Source organism: Lonchura striata, chromosome 7 (genome assembly GCF_046129695.1).
Source record: "Lonchura striata isolate bLonStr1 chromosome 7, bLonStr1.mat, whole genome shotgun sequence".
Taxonomy (NCBI): domain Eukaryota; kingdom Metazoa; phylum Chordata; class Aves; order Passeriformes; family Estrildidae; genus Lonchura; species Lonchura striata.
In genome coordinates, this window is record NC_134609.1 from 14,496,865 (window position 1) to 14,515,845 (window position 18,981).

The following is an 18,981-nucleotide window of genomic DNA, read 5'->3' on the forward strand; positions in this document are numbered from 1 at the left end:
GGCCTCCTTAGTATGAGGCAAAATTCTCTTTGGAGCCCTACAGAAATCTTGCCTCAGCAAGGAGAACAGGTTTAGGCTCTATGTCTGTATTTTGTCTCTTTGTTTTCACTTGAGATCACACTCACGTGCAGCATGGGGGCATGCTGTGCTCCAGATACTACACAGCTCTTTTCTGAAATTGCTACTCTGCTCAAGTACGCCTAGAATTTGTATATTTATACAACAGCAGAGGGAGCCAGAACTTTAAAGTCAGACCATAATCATAAGGCAGAATTCATTGGCTAAATTGAAGGGAGGGAAGGACAGAGGGCGGGATAGAAAGGGGGAGAGGGAGAGAGATGCCATCCAAATTACCTACAGAAACAACCACAACGGCTTCTCTCCTGGATTGCAAGGGCACAAAAGATCTTACTTCACTCTTACAACATTTCTGCTTTCTCCCAGAACAGAAATGTGCACCACCAGCAGCGATTCTCTCCATCAGTAACTGGTAAGGATTTTCTAAATTATCTATTTCAGATTGTCAGGAGCTCACATCTCTTTACTATAGTTATCACCTGTTATTGTTAAAAAAGCAGGTGATTATGTTTGATAAATGAAGACTGACTTGTCATGAAAGGCCCAGCCCTTGTATCTACTGAGCAAAGCTTTGCAACCTTTTGGGGTGCAGGAGGGACATGGCAGCTTCTTGGGGGCCTTTGCATTTCAGTGTGCTCCCTGCCACCCTGTGGTGTGACAGAAAGAACCTTCCTGGGTGCCTCTGATCGCTGGAAAACATTTCTTATCTCCTAGTCCCTGAGATTTCTTGGTCATCACACAAACAATGCAGATGCAGGCAGGATAAAACACATCACTCTCCAGATAACCTGACTGACTGTCTGCTAAGGTGCCCATTGCAATGTTTTATAGATTCACCACTTGCTTTGGTAAAGATCACCTGTGTAAAAATATATATTTTTTTGTCTTGGGTAGCAAACATGTCACAAAGGCCATTACTCTTAAAAAATCTGGGACTAACTACCATTCTCCAGTCTGCTGATTTGCTATTCACATTTTACCTTTGTGAACTGGCTCCATGTCTTTGGTACGGTTGTTATGAATTTAACCAGAAAATAAAAAGTTGGAGTAAATGCTTTTGTAAAACTTCCCTGTTTTCTACAGGATCAGAGAAGATTAACTCATAACAAAATTTCATAAACTCCAAAAGCTTAGAAAACATGCAGATGTTTCCCCTCAGAAAACATGCAGATTTGAGAGGGGGAAAAAATAATTCCTTTTCCTTGATATTTATGTTATAGACTTGTAACATGTTAATATGCACAAGTTTTTCTATACCCTAATTATGCAGGTTCTAGAATTTTTTATCCTGTATAGCTTTTTTAATGACCTAAGATAGTTTCTCCCAATATTTTTTCAATAAAAAGCTAAAAAGAGGCGAAGAGACCATCATTAACTTTCACTGTATTGGGTCCCTCATGGATTTAACACTGTTATGGGATGTCTTTGCAAACTCAGTGACATGTTTCCTCTTCTAGTTAAGTGTTGCTTTCCTGGGAAGCTTGGCTAATAACAGCCAAGTGATTTTTAACTTTTCTTTAGTATGTAAGGCTAAACAGGCCAAATCTGCTTTACTGAGATAATGTCATTGGCAGCCAAAAGGGGATACCACTGTCAGTCAGTCCCCACTACCTCAATTAATACCTGTACTATAAATTCTGGTAATCTGTTGAACCTTTCCATTGCTCCTTTTTTATTTTTATTTTGTTATTTTTATTTCTTCCTAGCAGACAACAGGTAGCTTTACTCCCAGTAATTGCTGCAACTCCTTAAATAAATAATACAATCACTACATGTCTTTAGGAATTGCTTCTCTCAGAATGCCAGTTGTTTGAGCAACTGAGGTAGATAAGCAGGAGCTTCTAAGTACCAGATAATGAAGCCAGACACTGCAAACATGTTTTTTACTTTGGCTAATGTCTGATGTGGAAATTGGCTTCCACTGTCCATCACAACTATGGAGACCGTTATTTGATTACAGGCAGTGGATGATCACGATCAGCTTTGCAAAAATGACCCACCCTTTTCCAGTGGGCAGTAGAACCAGCATCTGTAGCAGTCCCCTGCTTTATCCTACCTCCAGGAAAAAAGTTTTTCTAGGGGTTTTCATAGGATGTCTTTGAGTCCAGAGGTTTCTCAAAAGAGCAGTCATGCATTAACTTCTTGAAGCCACTTAGGGTCTAGTAGTCTCCTTGAAACTGAGGGTTTTATTTTCTTCCCTGACTCATTTCTGCAGAATTCCCTTTCCTTTAACGAATTTTTCTGGGGGTTACAGGATAATGCTCTGGGGCAAGACTTTTGAGCTGACAAGTGATAATTTGGTTTCTTTTTTTTTGAGATAAGCTGAGTGACATTTAGAAGGCTGTCCTGTTCACCATGACAAACCCTGCAAATTTTGCCTGTTCTTCTTCCTTGCTTCCAACACAAATAGAAGAGTGATAAATGTCTACAAAAGATGTATGTGGGGAATTGAACTTAGACTAAGATTAATTCTGAATATTCATTGTTTTCTTCCTTCTGTATCCTGTTAATTTGTTGCAGATTTTTGTGATGCTTGCTTTTTAGAGAAACTGTCTCATTCTGCATTAAGTAGAGAAGAAACTCTCATAAACATCTTAGTTTTTGTTATTGAACTCTTTCCCAATATTCATTAAGAGTACTGAACAGGATTCCTCTTTCTTCTTTAAAGACAAATGAGCAAAAAACAGGCAAAAATCTTTCTCCCTCAACAAACAGATTTAGAAGATATACTTCTTACTCGTACAAGCCAAATAAATATTGCTTCACTTTCTGGGGAAAAAAAGCTGTTTTTCTCTTAGACCATAATCTCATTGGTATGTTTTCTGCGGTAATAACAAACCTTCAATACAATGAGGCAACTAAGACCCTTGTTCCCACTGCACTGGTGATTCGCTGTATTAGCTCACCTTTGATTCAAATGTCTAAACAGAATATGCACACCTTGCTTTTTACTGGCTCTTGGTTTAGAATAAACTGAACGGCAACCAAACACCTTGAAAACCAAACACATCACTTGGGAGTGACTACCCTTGAGGATCCGCCACCCAAGGATACCATGATAGGATGCATGGGTGTAAGGTCACTGCAATAATTTTTTTCTGTTTTTCTGGGACTGCTTTTTACATTATGGTTGCTGGAACAAGAGTTAAAGAGGTCTACAGACATAGGTGATCTATGCACTGAGTTTTCCCAAGACATCATGTTGGCAGGTGGTTTAAAGCACCTCATGGTGCATCACAGGTTCCCTTGAGACACTGAACAACTCATATCCCATCTCCCTCTCACAGTCCCCTTATCTGTGACAAGAAGGTGATAATTCCTTATTTACCTCTGGGCAGTACCATAAGAGTGAATGCCCAGGAAGTGCCTGCCAGTCACCTGGTGGGGGATACCACAGAATGCAAGGTGTTAGAAGAGAGGGAGCTCCTAACCCAACAAGACACATTGCAGAACCTTCAGAGATGCTCTTTATCCCCACCACACTTACCATCGGTGACCAACACACAGCCACACTCAGTCTTTGGTATTTCTCTTGGAAATAAACCTGTGGGATCTGGCTTCTGCTTTTCAGGTGGCTCCACCACTTTCCTTTTTCCTTCAGCATTATTAGTTCTCACTGTTGCTTCAGCATATGCAAGTGTCTGGGACCCTTGAGAGGGCTTACTCTGTGGACACAGATGTTTGTAATAACTGCACATATTTTCATATTTTTGAAGCAACAAAAGAGAACCATGTGTTTGTTGTTGGGGATACTGTAGCTAAGGACATGAGGCTGGGACCATAGTAAAAAGCTCACGTGTTTTGTTTACAGCAAAATCTATTTGTCCTGTCCAAATGCCAGGACTTATCTCTTCTGACTGGTACAAAATATTATTGCAGGCTGCCCATCCCTTAGCTCTATTTTGCTTGCAGCATCTCCACAGGCCAGCAATCATTAAAAACAATGGGGCTGGTTGAAGGTTTTTCATTCTATATCCATTTTCTCACAGACCACCATACCCTCCTCATATGTGGAAATGGAATCCATACATCACCATTGCTGCTTGTTTTTCTTCCAGAAAATGTATCAATCTGTTCACATGGATTCGGCAACAACACAAAAATGAGTGGACAGAAGGAGTCATGTCTATATCCTCAATTTGGAAAATCTTCTTTGCCCCTCTTTAATTAAGTTTAAACTACTGAGGAAATGAAGACTGTGAGAAAGAAAGGGCTACTATATTTTGCTTGTGTGACTGTCTTTACTGCCTCAGATGGATATGGATAGATGACAGAAAGATAAAGAGAGATAAAGTTAGATAGATCAACAGGTCTAGCAAAGGAATAAAAGAATTTACTGTACTTGTTCATGATCCCAAACAATGATCCCAAAGCATCCTTTCATTTACTGCACACTATTGATTTCTTTAGTTCCTGAGAGGTAACATCTCTAGAAAACAATAGAATTCATAATGGGGAAGATAAGGCAAAGAAAAAGATATAGGATAGCAGGTGCTTTTTGTACAGTACTGGTTATCTTTAGGCATGCAATTGTTTAGCAATAAATGCTACTTAATTGAAGTGTTAAGCTCACTATACCATGTTTTTTATGTATTCATACCATGATCAGTTGTTTTTTTCTGAATCTCAGACATTTTTCACCATCCCACAAACTTGAGCGATGTTTAATCATTGAGGAAAGTGTCATGCAGTGGTTAAATAGTGTCACTCCCCAAGTATTTATTTACTTTTCATACTACAAGCCCTTGTACAGCACAGAACTGCCTCTGGCCTGATGAGAGCTCCCACCAGTCAGATTTTTTTTCTTTGGTTCCTGGACACAGAGGATTTGGACTCGAGGGTCAGGATTGTAAAGTAGCCTTTGCTATGGCTCACAGGAGTCATCTGGGAGAGTCGAGGCAGTTCTGTGACTGAGACTTCCAAAAGTATGCAGCACCAATTAACTCCATGTGTTTGGCTCCCTGAATCCCACTGAAAGACCCAGCTCATGGCTTGCAGCAGTGAGTTTGAAGTAGACCTGTCTGTGCAGGAACACTATCTAGCAGATAGAACATGCTTTTACAACAAATTTGTAAAAAAAAAAAAAAAAAAAAAAAAAAGGCAAAATTATGCTGAGGAAGAATCAATAAAAATCTTCCCAGAAGGAATTAAAAGATACTATCAAAATCAGTCACTTTTAAAGCCAAGATGAGGGAACTGGACTGTATTTCTGATAAACCCTGTCATGGTCACATTAGAGGAGATATCAGTGCTTCATGGGCACTGGAGTTAATCTGGAATGAGGAAGCAAGAAATTTGGACTGCAGTTCCCATGACCTGTCACAGCTGTATAGAAGCTGGGAAATGTTGAAATTGTTTTGAATTATTTTAGACTTTAAAAAAATTTTCCCATGATATTCCTCCAGAGAATGAGCCTGAATTTTTGCATGGTGATTGTTTTGCACAAACGTGAGTTCTGGCTGCAATTACAAATGCATTTCACAGAAAGTATTTTAATGTTGGCTTTGTGTACCTAATATGCCTTGCTTTGCACATTGATATTTAGCACAGCTGAAGGTAAATGCAGACTCAGAATGTCCTCTGTCCAGTTTTGGATCAGAACCTCACAAAACCAGAATTGCACACAATTTTACCCTGGTTGGGTTTTGATCTGGTTTTCTTGTAGCACTACTCTGCTGCATTAGTGATGTTCAAGATACCACACTGAGCGAAATAATGAAGTTAAGATGTCCTTAAATCCATGGGACAACCTCACAATGAATAAACATAATTCAATAGACTTTGCACAGACTTTCATACTACAGTTAGCAAAGGGCTCCATTTTATGATCTAATAAACTATGTAAGAGGGAGCTGCAGAATATACACAAAATCCCTGGCATTTGCTTCCCTGTCTCCCTCTTTACCCTTTTGACTAATTTCTTGCAGCATAACTAAACATATTTTTTCTTTTTCTTTCCAGATATACCCAGACCTTCCACAGCCAGACAGAACAGATATAACACTTTTAGGCTGGCTCCAGAAGACTCAGACTCTGTTTGACTGCCACCCTTTTGGATAAATATTTTGGGATTCAAGATGAATAAGACAAGGGCTGTTAATGATATTTTTCATTTCCTGATCAACAAGAACTGGAGCTCAAGCCGAAGCTTTCCTATGAACATTTCTAATCAGTGCATGAACATCACCGACCTTACTGTCTTTCTGGCCACCTCTTACAGCTTGGAGACTGTTCTGGGCATTGTGGGAAACATCTGTCTGATTGCTGTCATTGCCAGGCAGAAGGAAAAGGCAAATGTCACCAATATCCTAATTTCCAACTTAATAATTTCAGACTTGTTTATGTGTCTTGTCTGCCTGCCTTTCACAGTTGTTTACACCATGATGGACTACTGGATATTTGGAGAAGTCATGTGCAAAATGACCTCTTTCACTCAGTGCACAACTGTGACAGTATCAATCCTTTCCCTTGTCCTTATTGCTCTGGAAAGACACCAGCTCATCATAAACCCGACTGGCTGGAGGCCAAATACCTCCCAAGCCTACCTAGGAATTGGAGTGATTTGGACTTTAGCATGTCTCATGTCCCTACCCTTTTTGACCACATCCATCTTGTCTAATGAGTTGTACGAGCAGCTCTCACACTTCATGAATTTTTCCACTGATAAGGCAATATGTATCAACTCGTGGCCTTCTGAGCAGCACAAACTTATCTACACTACCACTTTACTGCTCTTGCAATATTGCATCCCTCTGTTCTTCATTATCCTTTGCTACCTGCGTATCTACTTACGCCTGCAGAAGAGAAAGGACATGTTTGAGAAGAGCGAGTACAGCAACCGAGCAGTCCAGCTGAGAAGAATAAACATTTTGCTAGCATCCATGGTTGCTGCTTTTGCTGTTTGCTGGCTACCACTGCATGTTTTCAACACCATTGTGGACTGGAATTACAAAATCATTTCGCCTTGCCACCACAACCTGATCTTCTCATTGTGTCACCTGGTAGCTATGGCTTCTACCTGTGTCAACCCTGTTATCTATGGTTTCCTAAACAGCAACTTCAAAAAAGAAGTGAAGTCACTGATTCTGAGCTGCCAGCATAATTCAGTAACTGCCTCAATGGAAGAATATGATCATTTGCCTTTATCCACCATGCAGACTGAAATTTCCAAGGGGTCACTGATGTTGAACTGCAGGCACAATTCTATTTAATGAGCAGAAAATATTTCAGAAGGTGCACTGACACCACACACCAATTTTTACCTGCGGGTATATGAAGCAACTGGTGATGCCACAGCTGGGATGTGAACAGGAAGCCATCACTACCTGAGTTTTGGAAGAACAAGCCCAGTAGTGTTGTAAATGTTCACAGTTGCTGCTGTGGTGCACAAGTCTTTGTGTTACTGAGGTCGTACAGACACTGAGGAGACTGGGCTGATGTATAAGCAGCTGCTCTAAGATCAGTGGCTAAGCTGTGGCTGCATAGAGGCTGACACAGGTTCATCAGTGAAACTCATATCTCTACCATGGCTGCAGTAGAAAACCAGATTTCCAGTTTCATCACTGCAGGCTGCCAAAAGTTGTGTTGGAGAAGTCTCTCTCAGTTTTTCAGTATTAGTAAGATTTTTATGCACAGCTGACACACCAGTAGAACAGAGATATGTAAATATCAATTTCATCTACCACCTCTCGCAGCCCATAAAGTTACAGTAATCTTTCAGATCTTCATATAAAACAACTGCCTGTTTCCATGAAACTTCACTCTCTGCCATAGGCTTGAGAATAGTCATTGCCTCTGCAAGTAGGATCAAGGAACAATGACGCTGGTATGTAAAGAAGACAGTCATTTATGAAGGATGGCAGCAAATGAAAATGTTATTTGATGGATTAAACTCAAAATGCATTGGGATGTTACTGAGAACTATTTTAAAGCATGTGAGAAATGAGTCAGTTCCCGCTGCTGTCAATCACCAAGCTCTGCAATGCTAAAACTTCATGCCATGATGGTACAAGATGGCCAAATTACAGGAGTTGTTGGAGGACTTGGTAGTAACATGACATTCTGCTTCAGCATCTTCTTGTTACTTTAATTGCAACGTATCAATTCAGAAGGTCAAAATGAGCATGAAAACTTGTTTGTGGAAATCACATGTTTCCAGAGTGGCTACACTTCCAAAGAAATAAGCATATGCATGGAGAATTAGAGTTTTCTTAAAAAATAAAACCCGATATAAGATATCAGTCCCACTCACTGGCATCAGCAACACAAGTGAATCTGAAATTCCAACAAATCAATAGAAGGTCAATGAAAATACACAGGTGGAATCCAGGTCAGGCTGAAGCCAAGCCAAATAGGTAGTACTGTCAATTGCTCCAGTAAAATGAAGGTCATGTTTTTTCACAGCGTGTTATTTGTAGCCTTTGTTTATGAAACCTACAAACTATAAACTCTTTTTAACCTCTGGAGCCAGAGAAATTGCTCAGTGACTACTGAGAAACCAAGGCATGCCCGAGAAGGCCATACTGAGCTACAGATTAAAAAAAAAACAAAAAACAAACAAACAAAAAAAAAACCAAACAAACAAAAAAAAAAAAAAAAAACCACAACAGGTAGCAAGTGCAAAAAGGAGATCAACCAGCTCAATGCTAATGAAATACTTAAGCATATTCTGTCCTGATTTCCTAAACTAACCTTAGCAGAATACTGGACTAGGTGGCCAGCTGAAGTAATTTCAACATGATTTATGCTCTGATAAGCAGTGGTTACTTGCTGCAGGTTTGCATGGAGCTGAAGATATCCAGTGTATAATTATGCAAACAACTAGAAATTGTTGGCAGATCTCTAATTAGACAAATTGGTATAAAGATAGGTGAGGAAAAGACTTCCTCCCATGCTGTGAACTGACAAGAATATGGATTCTGAGCAGAGTATCTGAGGACAAGAGCTAACCCCTATGTTATAAGGCAGCAAGAGCTATCATAAACCCAGCTGGCAGAAATAAAAGTTAACCCCTTGCCATGAGCTGGGTGCACAGATTTCAGTGGTAAAACTTGAAGTTTGGCCTTGAATTCTTGTGTACTACCCTGTAATTCTGGCCAGAACCTCTGTATCTTAGTAAGATACTTTGTGTGTGATTACCCTTTATATCTTCCTCAACTATGTGGTAAGACATTTTTGCTCTTTTCAAATGGATTCCAGCTTTCTTTTATTTTCTTTGTGACTTGCTATGCCATGCTGAGAAGTTGTTTCTCTTGATTAGTTTGCATGCAATGTGATTTCTAGACTGGACATTGAGTCTACTAGAAATACAGAATAAGAGGACTCTTATATTAGATGCATCTTGAAATTTGCTACTGTAGCAGGAATCACCATGGGCTGCTGAGTAGCACAAAATACAGCAGCTCCTCCTAATCATCGTGAGTTACCTCAAAACTGTGCTTTATTACTTCAAGGCTTAAATACTATTTCAACTTTGCCATTGTTTTGCATTTAGAATCAATCTAAGTAATTGAGCAATTCTGCCCAGTTTTTGCACTTGTTAGAATTCCAGCACTTAGCTAAGGTGTCTGTAAAGCTATTTTAAGAATAGTCTGCTAAACACACAGAAAATTACCTGATACATGGTCTTAAGTATATAACTTTTCAAACACCAGTGTCTTAAACAGAAACACAATTACTTTTAGCATTTGTACTTCCATAAACCTGTCTTTGTCACTAATTCTAAGTGAAAACTTTTGGTACAGTGCTTACAGTATAGCAGAGACCTGCCACTAGAGCAGTGCACTGGCATTGTGCATCAGATCCAAGTTCTTCCTGTAAAGGGTAGAAACATGGGCGGGATCTGACACTGTTTAACTGTAATTCACGTGGCCATTTGTTTCCATGAACACAAGTAGATACATAAAGCAAGCAGATCCAACTTTACACTAACACAAATGGATGTTATTTTCCTCTCGTGATTAAGCAAAGAGTCAAGTTCAGAGTCAACTACTGTTTATTGCTAACTGACTTTGGACTTGATAAACTACAGGATTTAAACACTAAAAGCCACCAAACTGCACCCATACATCTAACTGCAAAAATGCAGATCCTCAGAACTCCCAACCAGCTGCAGTCTATCCATCTACTTAACATCTTGAGATACATGTTTTTCAACCTCTAGAATTTCCTAAGTAACTAAATAAACTTTAAAGAAAACATACAAAAATAAATATATCTAGGTACCAAAGGACTGAATATGTAACAGGAAAGCTGCCTGTACCAAGCTTCTGTGCATACACCAAGGCTTATGCTGCTGTGCACAGATGCAGTAGAGGATACTACCCTGTTAGTTTTTTAAGAACTTCTGTAGCAACTGTTCCCTGTTCCCTCTGAAGGCAAAGTCACAAGGCTGGGTGCAATTATGCCTGCATAGTTGATAGAGCCATTTTATTTGTGACTTTGAGGCTTTATGCAGCCAAGGGAGGCTAGGTTTCTTTGGTCCCAGCAGAAGGTAACAGAACAGAAATAGCTTACATACCTCTTATCGATTTGTAAATAACAGGTACTGTTAATGTGTAAGAAGCATTGAGCATTTTTGTGTCCATAGTATACAGTGATTGTTTTGGGTATACTCTCTAAAGCTCTGCTACTGAGTCACAAAAGCAATGATGGAGAAATAGGCAGGAGTTGTGCAAATCATGAGTTCCTACAATTTTGAGACCTTACACTGCCTTTTTTAAAAAAAGTTTTTCATAATCTTGCCTCTTGTGGCACATTATAAGAAGTCAGTAAGGTTTTCAGAGCAAGAGAACAACTTATTGTGTGATAGAAATAGCACACTACAGGAAATCTTATAATAACAAATAAAGTAATATTGTCTGTGTTACTTCTCTGTGCCTTCTTCTGTAAAATGATGTAAGACTCTCCACAGTATAAAATACATAAGATTTAGTCCTCAACTAGTGTTTATCAAGAGAAAAAAACTGTATGGTGTGATAAGAACCACTGATGTGTGAAGGATTAATAATTTGACACATTATTCCAAAGGACAATGGTGCAGTGCAGCTGACAATGGGGGACAGGCAAGTACCAAAAATTCAACATGGTACATTGGAATATTCTGATGCCAGAGCTCAAATCATCTTCACATACTTTTCAGATTGCACAGGAAGCTGGGTCCTATGTGGTACAGTGTCCTGAACCCCAACCAGAAGCACAGCCAGAAAGTAACTGTCACTGCTAGGATGGAAACCAATGTGGGACATTAAACAAAATTTTACTGAACTTCATAAAATGCTTTGACTGGGTTAAAAGTATTGGTAAATTTCTCTGATTGGGTTACCTGGCTTGACAGAAAGTAAACCAAGGTACTAGAAATAACTGCAGATCATGCTGTTACCAGGTTTGGTTTAGTACACTTGCATACACAAGGAAGAGTGCAATAGCAGTATCTGCCTGCCTGCACTGGTGGCGTGTGGCATAAGCTGCCACAGGGGCTGGCAGCAATGTTGTGACAGCCATCAGTCAATCTGCAGTGTGGGTTTGCTGTGTGCAAACAGAGAGTGCACACACATGTGAGGACTGACACTCAGTGAGAGATTATTGTGAAATAAGATGTCATACCCTGAGGACCCCTTCAGAGATGCTTTTGCTTTGACCCAAGTGTCTTCTCACAAGATCACCTGGCATTTCAGTTTACAGGCAATTCTCTTCAAGTTTCTTATCCATCAAACACTGGCCTGATGTTCATATCAGTATTGATTTCAATGTAAATTGTTGATGTGTAATCTGGGTTTGTACTGTACGAGCATCAAAATCCACAGAGCCTGTATGATCTTCCCTCCCTTTCTCAGTTTGTTCTATGAAGTCACTTATTTGAATTCAGGAAGTCATAAGTAGAATAAGCCTGAGATTTATACTTCTGTACTATGCCTTTCCTGCCAGACAATGCTCATTAGGCCTTAGTCAGAATTGTTTTGTTGTCCTTCCAGTAAATGCTTATATAAAGCCCAGTAGCAGCACAGAGATTTTATGATGGAAACCTGTGTTGAAATTTAATTCCAGAGATGTCTACCTTTTCTTTTTTCTTTATAGAACTTTAGTTGATGACACCCATCACCCCTTGGTAAAACAATACTCAGTTAAATAGCGCCATAGGATTCATCACATATGATAGGAAGTATTTTGTTCAATAGAAATTGCAACACAGATTACCAGAGATAATACTAAAAAAATAGCCATGATACACATAAAATGACGGCATAATAGTAATATGAATAAGTACTTTCAGAAGAATATCACAAGATGCAAACTGACAGCAAAAAGCTGGATTTTCAGCCAAAAGGTATGCTAACAGAGAACATGGAACTTGCACTGTAAGTCTTTAAAATAGAATTCACTATTAAATTCACTGATAAAAAATTCTGTCCTTTGAATATATTAACTTGAGTTCATGATTTTCTGTGTCCCTTATCCAGTCTATGGGAATATGAATCCTCCCTGTTGGGAGCTAGTGGGCAAATACCTTCATCATTCAGAAGTATTTGTCTTGATTCTATTTCTACAAGGTGATGCATGTAAAATGCACTTGTCCAATGCCATGCCTTTAGTAAGCTAATGAGCATTGATTCATGTGATTGATATGCCGACTTAATGACTAAAATTAATTACATGCACCATATATTTCTTTATATTAAAGCTAGATTGTAGAAAAGTTCCTGTTGTCCTAAATACCAATATAACCACTTTCTGAAAGACCCTGCATTCACAGTAGAGAGCTAAAAAATGCAGGAAAGTTATGTTCTTCTCAGCATCTATGTTAAACTCAAAGGAATTTACACAGTCAAGCAAAGACTTTTGTTAAAACTCACAAATACACAGACTGCTCCAGGAGCATAACACACACGTACCCCCAGGGCTATGTTTTAGGAAGGATCCCAGGCTATAAAAATAGCAGAAGCTGACTAGCACTGTGGTAAAGGTTTTTAGAACTGGTGAAATGAAATCATACCACCAGTCCCATTTAAAATTCAGCGTGTGCTGAAATCCATCAGGGAAATGCAGCCACACGGTCCCACATTGCGCAAGGTCCTTTCATAATAGCCCATATTTCCACAAGCCCCACGCTGCATATGACACAACACACAGGCATGCACAGCCTCCCCACAGCCAAGCTCATCCCCTTGAGCAGACAAAAGGACCTTCTGCTAAACCTACAAACTGCTAATACAGCTCCTCTGCCTCAGAAGTAGTCTATGAAAGGTGGTTCTTGAGAGAATGAATGCTTCCCATGCGCAGCAAGGAAAAGTTTCATGGCATTGTAGTTGCATTCAGCATCTGGGCGAGTTGCTTACAGACACTCCTAAATAAGGGAGTATCTCATTGTTTGTGGGAAGGAAGCAAGGAATTACTTGGCTGGAACAAAAGGAAGTGCTCTACCTGTATTTAGAGCAACAGGCAAAGTATTTGCAAACAAACCCCTCCAGCTCATGCTCAATTATTTGTACTGCAAAATGAATATATTACATTACAGATTTGCAAAGGTTAAGGTTTAAGCGAGGACAATTTGAGGTTTTGTGTCTCATAACATTTTCACTGATCAGTTTTCCATAAACCACAATTGGTTAGAACTACAATATGCACAGCATTCCAGGATTAAAATGTACAAATGATCTATCATAAACACACAGTTTCTCAGGATCTGGGCCTTGGAACAAATGTACACAGTGCATTTTAAAAATAGGTCTTTAAGAAAATTGTTTTGTTTTTTTTTTTTTTTAAATTTCAAACAACTAACAAGGACAAAATAGTCCCTCGTTTTGCAAACAGGTTGAATGAAGTAAAAAAAAATGTTTACTTCAAATTATGTGAGGAAGAAGAGTGGTTTGGTGTTAAATTTTCTAGTGTGCAGTACTTCCTAGGTCAACATATTAGTTTCACTAGAAAGAACAGAAAGGAACAGCAATGATAAACACTGCAAAGCACACAGGAGTGCACTGCTGTGACTGGTAAATGGTATGGCTGGTGGCAGTTCTGAGCTGCTGATAGCTTCTCTTTAGTTTAATAAGGAGGAACGTGCCTTTGTTTCAACCAGCTTAACTCAGTATCAATTTTTATAAATAGAATTCACCTGAAAGAGCTAGAAGGCAGCATCTGAGCACACAGAGAGAGTATTTGAGTTTAAAGGACAGGTTTAAGACATTAACCATAATCTTCTTGTATCTAGGAGATCATGCAAAGTTCTTTATTAGTTTTTTTTTTAGACTTGGAAACAAATCAATTGATGCTGTTGCTATGATTCAGCCATGAGCTTGACTGGCTGCATTCACTTTTGTCTGTATAGTTTGTTATTAAAGGTAGGGAATGAAAAGAACCATGCTGGTGATTATTTTAAGCACACTTATCAGCAGCAATCACCTATTTTATACTAAGAGCAAACAATGTTTAATATATCCTTTTATAACTAAATACAAATTACTAAGGGGTCAATAAGTGGTATGGGGTCAATAAGTGGTACCAGCTTCCAGGAACATCCATTCTTTATCAAACTTTTTTTTTTTTTAATAGCATTTATAATATCCATTCAGGAAAACACTGTCAACTGTTTTAATAGAGGTTTTCAAATCACTGCTTTGTTAGGAAAGAATGTCTGTGTTGCATCCTCTGTTAATATGCTTCAATTGTAAATAACTGCCATCAGCAGTTATCTCCTACAATAAACTCCAGGCCTCCCAGTGCCATGAGGATACACAGAATCTAAGTATAGGCAACTACTCTTAATTTCCACCTACAGGAGCACATGAGCTTGGACACCACTGGATGTTTTCCTGTATGCCACAAGGACATGCATGGACATTCACACAGGCTCAGTGCAGCCACAGCCACTGACCTGCTTTTTGACACACAAGACAGCAGGGATGTGCAGATAACTAACTTCTGAGAACAGAATACACTAACAAATTAAGTAGGTGCATGCCTTACCTTTCTCTTTTCAGAGCCCTGAAGACACAGGGTGATAATGTTGCTCACCTATGTGTGCTACAGCTTTCTGCTGCTGCAGAAGCTGTGCAAGGAAGAGAGGAAGGGGTTACACATCAGCTGCTCAGCAGTCCAGTCAGGGAAGGGCATGGCCTTGCCCAAGCTGCTGATGCACACCTGATGGAGCAGGGTTTTGGGAGGCACAGGCTGGGCAGCTCCCATTCTGTAGGCAGCAGCAGGTTCTGGGAAGGTGAACGGCTCATCAGTGGTGACAATACCAAGAGTATTCCCAAGTGACACAAAGCAGAAGTCTAAGGTTAGGCAGAGCTTTGAGGATCCTTTTTGGAGTGTAGATGCTCAAGCTCCATTAAATCTAATATTAAATTCAGCTCCAAGGTGACATGCTAAAGTCACACAGGGAGCTTGTACCTGAGCAGCTGTTGAACCCAGCCCTACACCAGAACACTAATCAATAATCCATTTCCACCTTAGCCATACCTAGATCTCTGAAAAACTGCAGCTCCAGTATGTTCAATCCAGAATAGACTCAGGGGTAAGAGCACTGGAAAAGATATGGGGATGTACAAGGTGACCTAAATAAGTATGGGCAATCACACAACTGGAACAATTAAAATTACTCCCCTTCTTGGGGAGTCACTTGATTTTATAATTAACTTGGTTTGAATGAGTTTATTTCTTGCAGGCTCTGTAGTACTAATGAACCTGCTAGCCCCTGAGGAACACCTACCTTTGCAGAACTTGATAGATATGCTTTCATGCAATTTTAATTCTTATTTGGTTAACCATTAGGCCTCCTCAGCTGCACCTAAAGAAAGCAAAGGTTCTGTATGCTCTATCTCCATAAGAAAAGCACCCAATATGTACAGTGAGCTAAAGACAGAGGTCTGATTTTTTCAGTTAGTTAACATCAGATAACACATAGTCCTGCTTTCTGCAAGAGACAGCAAAAGTCAGTGTGCAATTACACATGGATCTAGGCATCATGTTAGTCTCTTCTCAGCTTTCCCTTCACTCACTTGTTCGTTATCCTGTGTGCTGGGACAGTACAGCCCAGCAGAGCTGGGAATTGCATAGCTGAACTGGCACGTGTTTAAAAATAACACTTAAAATATATTATTTTAAAACTATGGTTTGTTATTTTTCACTTTGTCTTATCATTGATTCACTTAATCAGTGACCCTATAAAGAATTTTATCATCACAAATAAAGAAACAGTGACTTTATATACAATAAAAAAAGCAGAGGGGAATGTTGGGGACTGGAATTCCTTTGATGAGCTTTACCACCAAAGTCAACATTCTGCCTAAGGAAATGCACAGTGTCCGGATTTGTACTTTACCTATACTGAGGGGCCTGTTATCAGAAACTTCACAGAAACACAAAGCAGCTGAAGAGGGAAGGGACCTTTTGATGCTACCTTGTCCAACCCCTGAGTTCAAGCAGGGTTGCCACAAGCAAGATACTCAGGACTATGTTTGGATGGGGTTTTTAATATCTGCATGGATGGAAATTCCATCACTGCCCTGGCCAACTCTGTTCCAGTGCTGCCATTGTGCACAGGCAAATTGTATTTCTGCTTCATCTCACTGTCTCCAGCTACAATCTTCAGCACATGAAAACCAGCAGCAATTGCAATGTCTGCAGAAATTGCAATGAGATGTGACTGATTTACACCTACTGGAAGTCTGTCCACTACTTAGCTTTCTTTCAGTCCAAGCTTCTCACTAGTATTTGACTTTGAGAATTCAGCCCTAGTTCAGCAGCTGGCTCATACTGCCTATCTAGGATCACACTAGCTTGCTGACAACTGTGGAGTTTTACATTTTATTACCAAATATACTGTCTTTGAACTTATTGAAATTTAGACCTAACTTGCATGATTCTGTTTCCTTAAAACAGTAGATTTTGTTTAGTGGAATCATCTCATTGGATAGTGTTGAATGTGTAACCACAATGATACTAACTCCAAAATCTAAGATAGAACAATTAGATTTTTTTTTTCTACTAAAATATAAATAAAACACCTCAATGACCAACAGCTTTATTAGGAATATCTGAACAACTGTCCTTTCAAAACCTGTTATTTGTTGCTTTATTTCATATCCTTACAAACACTTTCAAGATTAACATCTGGCAGCATTTCCATTCTGCCATTTATATCTGGCAGATTTTTTTTCCTGTTGGATACAATATGAAGTTCATGGGTCTCATTTGCTGGAGTATTCTGGGAAAAGGAGGTGGAAGCCAATAGAAGGAGTGAAGGTCACGTCTGATACTTTCACAACAAAAGGATTATGGTTGTCTTGTGTTACTTTGAGGAGATCATCCCTGCAGCTCCTTGAGAAATGGACTGGACCAGCAAAACATCAGGTTATCTTTCCTTTTGATGGGGTCTTATTTTTTAAAAGCAATTTTTTTCCTAAGCTGCCCTGTTTAGATAGTACTAATACCATTAAGCTAAATTGGTTCCTTGGGAGATGTCCCAATTAAATGGCTATCCTAATTAAGCACATCCTGATTAAGCAAAAGATCCTATAATTATAATAATAGCATGTAATAAAAACTGGCCCATAGTTCTGCTCAGACAGAAAGCATTTTGCAAGCCTTATTTACAGGAACCACTTTATCCAGTATTGAAACACAACCAGCTCTTGGGTGAAATGCAACATCTGTTTAACAATGTGCAGTAGAACTGGACAGGCTTTCAGAGCAGACAAATGAAAAATTCTGCCCCATACTGACAATGCAGACAATGTTATGATAAAGCAGAAGGTACTTAGTATATAATTTGGATGAAGTATTTTGACTGATCTTAGCAGAATTGCTGCAGTATTTACAATTGCTTCCCATTATCACAAGTTCACCAAAGAGGGTGTTTTATAGAAGCTTCTAACAAATATTTAAGCTCCATACTAAACGGAGGAAAAGTACCCCACATTGAACTTTTGCCTTCTAAGTTCTGAAAAAGGAATCTCATTCCTATACTGCCACAATGGAATTTTTATCAACTTAAAATACCAAGGAGAGTGCAGAACAAGAAGCCAAATAGAGTCTGGTAGAAGTACTAGTGTGAAAAGTCAGTTTTCTCCAACAAGCTGTAAAGCTGAGCTCCTGACCCTCTGTAGTTATTGTGAATGTATGGCATGTTTTTTGAGTACTGCTGTGCCAGAGGGAATTCCGATTGTGTGGTTTGGATGCTGTTCATGCTCCAGACTGCCTAATTGTATTCGTCTGGCTTAGTTCTTCTCTTGATCACACTGGAGTAGGACAACCTCATTATTTTTAGTTTGTCCTACACAGCACTGTAGAGAAGATGTTGAGTAATTCTTGGTAAGTAATAAGAGTAGAATAAACAAATATAAAAAAAAATTACTTATTAAAATTATCCTTTTTTGGTTTCCTAATGACAAAAGAGCAGAAAAAAGGAATTAACATGAAACCCATACCCCTAAGTGTTAGTTGACAATAACGGAATGAATATAAATGTTAGCAGTCATCAGCACAGGGTAAATTATCACTGAACAGGAAAATTGGTGAAGACCACCACAAACCATTATTCCAGAAAGTACATAAAACAACTCTACATCTTTCCTTATTGTCCTGCTGTAGTTGTGTCTGAGCATTTGAGGGCTATAGAGAGGGCATAGAGATATTATGTTATTAATGATTCAATATTAGTTCAATATTGTGGAGACGTAGATTTTTTATGCTAGACACTGTAATGTTGAGGAGCAGAATCTGGCCCTTGCATAAACTCAAGAGTATGTATAAGGTAAGTGCACAAGCTGCACTGAGGTACTGCTCTCCACAACATCAAGAGAGATGCCCATCTATGATACTTCTGAGCTACCATTTTAAAACACAATAGTGCTTTTGAAGAAACCAAGGGATGCTGGCACTGCTGGAGGAGGATGACCATGTTGT

General features: G+C 39.2%; 1 protein-coding gene across 1 annotated transcript; it reads left to right on the forward strand.

Moving 5' to 3' along the window:
* The first annotated feature begins 337 nt into the window (after positions 1–337).
* On the forward strand, positions 338–10,184 carry NPY4R2 (neuropeptide Y receptor Y4-2). The gene is made up of 2 exons (XM_021539993.2): positions 338–490; positions 6,040–10,184. Exon 2 carries the CDS (start codon positions 6,156–6,158, stop codon positions 7,287–7,289), a length of 1,134 nt encoding a protein of 377 aa, XP_021395668.1. The 5' UTR covers positions 338–490; positions 6,040–6,155; the 3' UTR covers positions 7,290–10,184.
* The last annotated feature ends 8,797 nt before the right edge of the window (positions 10,185–18,981 follow it).